Source organism: Rhincodon typus, chromosome 32 (genome assembly GCF_021869965.1).
Source record: "Rhincodon typus isolate 14 chromosome 32, sRhiTyp1.1, whole genome shotgun sequence".
Taxonomy (NCBI): domain Eukaryota; kingdom Metazoa; phylum Chordata; class Chondrichthyes; order Orectolobiformes; family Rhincodontidae; genus Rhincodon; species Rhincodon typus.
In genome coordinates, this window is record NC_063363.1 from 314,063 (window position 1) to 321,218 (window position 7,156).

The 7,156-nt window shown below is 42.7% G+C and overlaps 1 protein-coding gene across 3 annotated transcripts in view; it reads left to right on the top strand.

Annotated features, from left to right (window-relative positions):
* ift46 (intraflagellar transport 46 homolog (Chlamydomonas)) overlaps window positions 1–7,156 on the top strand; it is a 19,804-nt gene that overhangs the window by 10,380 nt on the left and 2,268 nt on the right. For all 3 annotated transcript variants that reach the window (XM_020522644.2, XM_048615524.1, XM_048615523.1), the window contains 7 exons: window positions 1,108–1,182; window positions 2,729–2,822; window positions 3,849–3,977; window positions 4,784–4,902; window positions 5,516–5,582; window positions 5,686–5,746; window positions 6,693–6,778. In XM_020522644.2, coding sequence (XP_020378233.2) covers window positions 1,108–1,182; window positions 2,729–2,822; window positions 3,849–3,977; window positions 4,784–4,902; window positions 5,516–5,582; window positions 5,686–5,746; window positions 6,693–6,778 — 631 coding nt within the window. The remainder of the gene's footprint in view (window positions 1–1,107; window positions 1,183–2,728; window positions 2,823–3,848; window positions 3,978–4,783; window positions 4,903–5,515; window positions 5,583–5,685; window positions 5,747–6,692; window positions 6,779–7,156) is intronic.

The window sequence follows — 7,156 nt, forward strand, 5'->3', positions numbered from 1 at the left end:
ACTAATTCTGAATGAACAGACCGAGTGCAGGTAAAAGGCCAGAGGGAGGAGTCCACGTGGAGGGAGAGTGTTGGAACTGGATGAAGGGGTCTGTGGGACGGGGAGAGGACTGATGCCCAAAGAAATGGGCACGGGGGCGAAGACGGCGGAAGAAGAGTTTGATGTCATGTCGTGCCTGAAATTCATTACATTTGGGACACAGACGAGTAAAGCTGAGGCCTTTGCTGAGTACAGAATGTTCAGCATCGGAGAGTGGAAGGTTAGGTGGATGGTGAGTACCCGACAGGAGGTGGGGTTGGGAGAGGGGACGGAATCAGAGGGAAGGGGAGGAGAGGAAGGTTTCAGAGGGCTGTGTGTATCTCTGACTTGTTGCATCTTGTGGGCCTTGATGCCTGAAAGGAAAAGGAAAAGTTTCATGTTAGCACGGTGAATGAGCCAGAGGATGAAGTGGAACTGTGCAATGGTGTAACCCTGAGCCAGTGTGATGCGATACTGTTGGAGAGAAAGGTTGAGAGTGTCAATGTGATGCCGCATGGCACTGAGCGTGGATCTCGGGATGCGGCGAGAGCAGCGGACCGTGGAACGTTTAACATCACGGAGATATCTGTGATCCTGAGAGGATTCAAAACATGAGGTATGAAACTTCAGTTGGAATCCACGTTGGGTGAGTCTGTGCTGGAGGCGGTCACTGATTAATGTGATGTGGCTGTGGAAATGAATTTTAGCAAATACTTGGTTGAACACCAGGACTGACAGCGAAGTTAATGTCAGTGGACAAGAAGAAAGATTGGAAAGGAAATCCAGTCGGAGAGAGGAGCAGAACTTCTTCAAAGTGGGCTTCAAGGTAGACCAGGACTCTCTTCACTAAGGCAAGCTTTTTAAACATGAAAGGATTTTCATGAGATCTTAATTCTTCTTGTCCTTGAGTTTTCTGAGCTTTGTCTTTTGATAGACTCTCTCTTACCTCACTGTTTAGAGATTTTCCTCAAATGTTATTTTCTGTGATACCATCTACTGAATTAATTGTTTAATGTCAGATCTAATTATCATTGTTAGAATCAGGTACTGACTCACTACCCATAATCTAGGATGTTCTGCCTCTTTCAGTGCATATGATCCAGCAGATTATGAGCATCTTCCCACTTCCAATGAGATAAAGGAGCTGTTCCAGTATATCACCAGGTAAAAGTCAGCCAATAATTTGTTTCAAGTAGAGTTCTTTTTCATGGGATGTGGATGTCACTGGCAAGGACAGTATATTTGTTGACCATCACTAGATGCATTTGCACTGATTGGCTTGCCATGTCATTTCGTAGAGCAGTTAAGAGTCACCCACATTGCAGTTGCTTTGTGGTGCTTTTGTATCCTAGCGACAGTTTTGAGAGAGTCATCCTTTGGAAGTCCTTTGGCAACAGTATCCTGCAGTTTACATTCTCACCTGCCTGTATTTACCATGAGGTCTGAGTCAGAGAGATCTGGTGAATCCAGTGATTGGCGTTGAGATCCATACATAGGAAGAAGAGTAGGCTAATCAGCCCTTTGAGTTGGCTCCCTATTTGATATGATCATAGCTGATCAAACAGTTCAATGCCTTTTCCCCACTTTATCTTCATAACCCTTTACGCTATTGGAAATCAGAAATCTTTCAATCCCTGCCTTAAACATAATCTAATACTGAGCTTCCACTGCTCTCCACGGTAGAGTTTTCACTTCAGAACAAACTGACAGTTTTATATTAATGACTGCAGCTGTCAGCAGTTGTCTGACTCCTGTAAACCTGTAAAGCATGTTTCTAACTCATTCTTTACCTGTACAGCATGTATTTGTGCACCAGTACAACATACAATCTAATTCATTGTCCACCTGTACAACATGTACTCATCTCTTAATTCTTTCATAGGGTGTGAGTATAAATAGCTAGGCCAGTCTTTAATGACAATCTCTAATTGCCCTAGAGAGGTAATGTTGAGTTGTCTTCTCAAATCACTGCAGTTTTGGGGGCCAAAGGAAACCTACAGAACCATTAGGAAGAGTGTTTCAGGATTTTGACCCAGCAACAGTGAAGGAATGTTGATATAGTTCTAAGTCAGGATAGTGTGTGGCTTGGAGGGGACCTTGCAGGTGGTGGTGTTTCTAGGCATTTGCTGCCTCTGTCCTTCTGGGTGGTAATGGTTGAGGGTTTAAAAGGTGCTGTTTAAAGTATCTTTGGTGTGCTGCTGAGGCACTGTGTACCTGCACAGAACATACTTAACCTGCAGAGAAAATATTTCACCAGGAGAATCCAAAACCTGTGGCCAACCAACAATACAACGTGGCGAATCATAAATCCAATACTGAATCAAATAGATGGTTGGCCTCTGATTTTGGATTCTCCTGGTGGAAATATTTTCTCCATGTCTGCCTCAGTGACTTAAATCCCAGCAGGGAATTGAAAGATTTGCTGAAAGACTGAGAGAAGGTGGATATATTTGAAGGCAATTCAATGGAATATATGACCTGTACAGACTAGTTGGGCTAAATGTTCTGTTAATTGCTGTACATTTTGTGTAATTCTTGCTTTCTTGAGAACAATTAAAGATGGATTATAAATACTCCCCATTCAGCAACGCCCACATCCCATGTAAAAACAAATTTTAAAAAAAATTCCCTCTTAAATGCCATGAATGCTGTTAAACAAGTCTAGAGAAGTGGATGTGCTTTTGACTGCTTTTGTCTTTGCGTGTGACAGATACACTCCGCAATCCATTGAGCTGGACCATAAGCTGAAGCCATTTATTCCAGACTTCATTCCTTCAGTGGGTGATATTGATGCCTTTTTGAAGGTACAGAAATTAAATATTTATACTATCACAATTCATAAGAACATAAAAACATAAGATCTAGGAGCAGGAGTAGGCCATCCGGCCCCTCGAGCCTGACCCACCATTTAATAAGATCATGGCTGATCTTTTTGAGACTCAGCTCCACTTACCCGCCCACTCACCATAACTCTTAATTCCTTTACTGTTTAAAAATTTATTTAGCCTTGCCTTAAAAACATTCAGCGAGGTAGCTTCAACCGCTTCACTGGGCAGGGAATTCCACAGATTCACAACCCTTTGGGTGAAGACGTTCCTCCTGACTTCAGTCCTACATCTGCTTCCATTTATTTTGAGGCGATGCCCTCTAGTCCTAGTTTCATCTGCTAGCGGAAACAACCTCCCTGCCTCCACCCTGCCTCCACCTTATCTATTTCCTTCATAATCTTATATGTTTCTATAAGATCTCCCCTCATTCTTCTGAATTCCAATGAGTATAATCCCAGTCTACTCAGTCTCTCCTCATAATCCAACCCTCTCAACCCCGGAATCAACCAAGTGAATCTCCTCTGTACCCCCTCCAGTGCTAGTATATCTCTTCTCAAGTAAGGAGACCAAAACTGCACACAGTACTCCAGGTGTGGCCTCACCAGGACCCTACACAGCTGCAGCATAGCCTCCCTGTTCTTACACTCCATCCCTCTAGCAAACTATCACAATTCAATTTTCCTTTCTTCATTCTTAATTTTCTAATCTTAATTTTGTTCTTAATTTGTTATCCAAAAAATAAGTATTCTTTTTTTCTCTTAAAGCTGTTGATGAATTATTGACTGTTCCACATACTGGAGACAATTATCAAATCAGGAATTGGTCTTGACAACCTAGTTTACTGATATAAATACCCTGGTCCAACTAGACACAGCTCAATATGTGGCACATGGAACTGTTTACATATTTCAGCCCCTCCAGCACACCAGCATCTCATAAAAATTAATTTTAAAAATTATTTTGATTTCCCATTTGTTGAGTTATCTTCCATGTGACCTGCAGGTACCTCGCCCTGATGGGAAACCTGACAACCTGGGCCTGATTCCGTTGGACGAACCTTGTGCGAAGCAGTCCGATCCAACTGTTCTGTCACTGTGGCTGACAGAGAATTCAAAACAGCACAGTATCACGGTAAAGGGCTGGATATTTAATAGAAGTGACACAGCTTCTCCTGGGAGCTAGTTCTATAGCAATATTACTGATTAACTCAGCCACCAAAAGCAGTTCAGTGCTATCGCTAGGAATTCATAGAGTATAATGGAGGTCATGTGAAATTTCTGCAGTGCATCTGCTTAAACTGTAATAGTATCCAGTCACCCAATTCTAGATTATATTGTAGAGGCGTGTCAGGAGAAAATGCATTGAACTATAGCAGTAAAGTATTGGTGGTTACAGTCTTCTAGGAGTCCCAATCAACCAAAAAAACTACTGATGCTGTGGCTCAGTTGAGCTTTTTAAAACCAAATTGATTGATTTTTGTTAGGCAAGAGTATTAAGGATTAAGGAATAAAGGATGGTAGATGGAGTTAAAATACAGAACAGTCATATGCTAATTGACTACCCTTCTGTTGATATATGGGACAGATTTGAGAGAATTAATTTAGGGCACCATGCAAGATGTAGTTTTTCATTTAATGATGGAGTAAGGGATGCACATAGGGCCAGAATTGGAAGAGCACAGGTATCTCAGTGTTGTGGGCTGGAGGGTGTTAAAGAGAGAGAGAGGTGAAGAAGTGGACTGATTTCCACACAAATAGTTGATTTTAAATTTGAGGTATCTGTCCGACACTGGGAAAGGAAGGGAAACAGAGAAATCTGTAATTTTGTCTGTGTCTACGGTATTATAATCTACAATTCAAGATTCTGGCACAACACCTGTTTTAAAGTACTTTAAAGTGCTTTTGTGGTCAAGTTACTGTTCTTTTCATGCACAACAGCAATTAAAGGTGAAAAGCTTGGAGAACGCAGAGAAAAATCCGAAAGCTCTTGATAACTGGATGGACAGCATCAGTGAACTGCATCATTCCAAACCGCCTGCCAATGTTCACTACACCAAGTGAGTGATATCCGTTCCCCTTCTTGCTCCTTCCTGTCTCTAATGCCAGCTTCATTGCCCTAGATATTCATGATCCAAACAGCAGCATGATTTTGTTCAGTTTACTCCACAGTTGTGGTGATGGTGAATACTCAGTCACGCTGTGTTTCACGGATGTGGTATCCGAACCCATTGCTCTGTGCTGCGTCTTTGAAAGTTTACAGGATATCCTCTTGTGGCTCAGTATGTTTGTCTTGCTGATAATTGAGCTGCACTCCGAAAATCCCCAAACAGATTTTTCCTAATGCACACTCCATGTTGAATTTCTTGAATTTGTCAGTAAGCCTTTATGCACTTGGCTTCAACTCTAAGTCAGGGAGGGCATGAGCTCGGGGAACCTGTTCCTGTTCACTGTCAGTGGAAAGTGCATGGGCAGTGCGTGAGGTCAAGACTTGGTTCAATAGTCCATTGATATTCATTGGCTTATCTTGAGTAGGAAGCTTGGTGATAGCTTCAGCTACTGGACAGTGTCTGTGGATTTATACCGCACCAAGACTCAGTGCCTTGAGAAGAGGGGAATAAACCCTCTGGTGATAGTTAACAGCCTCATGCAAGTTGATGTTCTTCCTTTTAGGCCAATGCCTGATATTGAAGCTCTCATGCAAGAGTGGCCACCAGAGTTTGAAGAGCTGCTAGGAAAGGTTAGTGTGTCTGATCAAGGCTGTAATCATATGCCTTATATTAGCGTTATGGACGTGAAATGTTTCTCTCAGTGACTACACTAAGTGACTTCTTTCATCCTAGGTGAGCCTGCCTACAGCAGAAGTCAACTGTGAGCTAACCCAATATATTGACATGATCTGTGGTAAGCACAAGGATTAACATTAATTAATTAGCCAGAAAAAAGCAATTAGTACATTGGGTAACTTCAAAATGTGTGCCACACAGTGCACATCAGAACTCTGATCTATCTCCTCTCAGACCTGCGTGATCATTCAGTCTGAGGACATGAGCTGCTGTGTTCTGTGTAAGAGCTTTCATTTATGAAAGCGACTCTGCTTCTTTAAATTGAGCCATCTCCTCAGGCGTAACAGTGGCTAGGCTGTTGTAATTAGTCTCAGCAGCTCAAAGCAAGGCACAGGAACAGATTGACACATTGTTTACCATCCAGAAGATAGCGTGTAGGCAGCATTCAGGCTCAGACCTGGTAATGATGTTTCCTTCATGCCTCAAGATGCTACTATACATGTTACTGGTGAGGAATGGATAGTTTAGAGTTCTGTGGTACTGACCCTCAGCAGAATCCAGTGTCTTACTCAGAGAAGCAGAAAACATCTGCATGTTTCAACCGTCATCATACAACTGAGAACAGAAACTGTCGCTGTGAAGTTGTAGAAAATAACACTAGCCCACTGCACTGTGCTATATTGAGCTCAGACCCACATCTTTGCACCATAACATCAGCCAACAGCAGGGACATCTATGACAGATGCTGGAAAATAGAAATAAAATTTTTAAATGCTGAAAATACTGAGCAGGTCTGGCAGCGTCAGTGGGGGAGAGAAATAGAGTTAATGATTATCGTTAAGTCTGTTTCACTCTCCACAGCTGCTGATGGAGCTGCTGAATATTTTCGTTGTTCTAGGCATACTCATCAATTAAAAACAATCATCAGTGGTTCTTCATGAGCTCATTAACTAAGTCTCTGTTGAAACATTGCCTTTAACTAGCTCCAGTCTAGATTGTTGATACTAATATTCTGTAGGTCTTTGTAGATTTAAAAGTTCTTATTTTGCTTCCTCCTTCCACAGCAATCCTCGATATTCCTATATACAAGGATCGCATCCAATCCCTACATGTGCTTTTCACCCTGTACTCTGAGTTCAAAAATTCACAGGTAAGAATCATCACGATAGAGCCTGAAAAATCTGGGCTTCAGTCTCTTCCTTTGAGCTAGAATCAGCCAGCAGGCTGTAATCCGTATCTGACAGATTCTTCTACAAAGAGCAATTTTGTAAATGGTCCCACCATCCTTCCTGTTTCGTTTTGTGTTCAACAATAGTTGCTATCTGCTCTGGAAGGCATTAATACTGAATGAAGGCAGCAGCACTGGTTCAGTGGGTGTCACATGTGCCTCAGTAGATTATGGGTTTAGATTACATCGAGTGGGTGCCGCACTGTCGGCGGGTCGGTGCTGGGGGAGCGCGGCATTGTCGGCGGGTCGGTGCTGGGGGAGCGCGGCGCTGTCGGCGGGTCGGTGCTGGGGGAGCGCGGC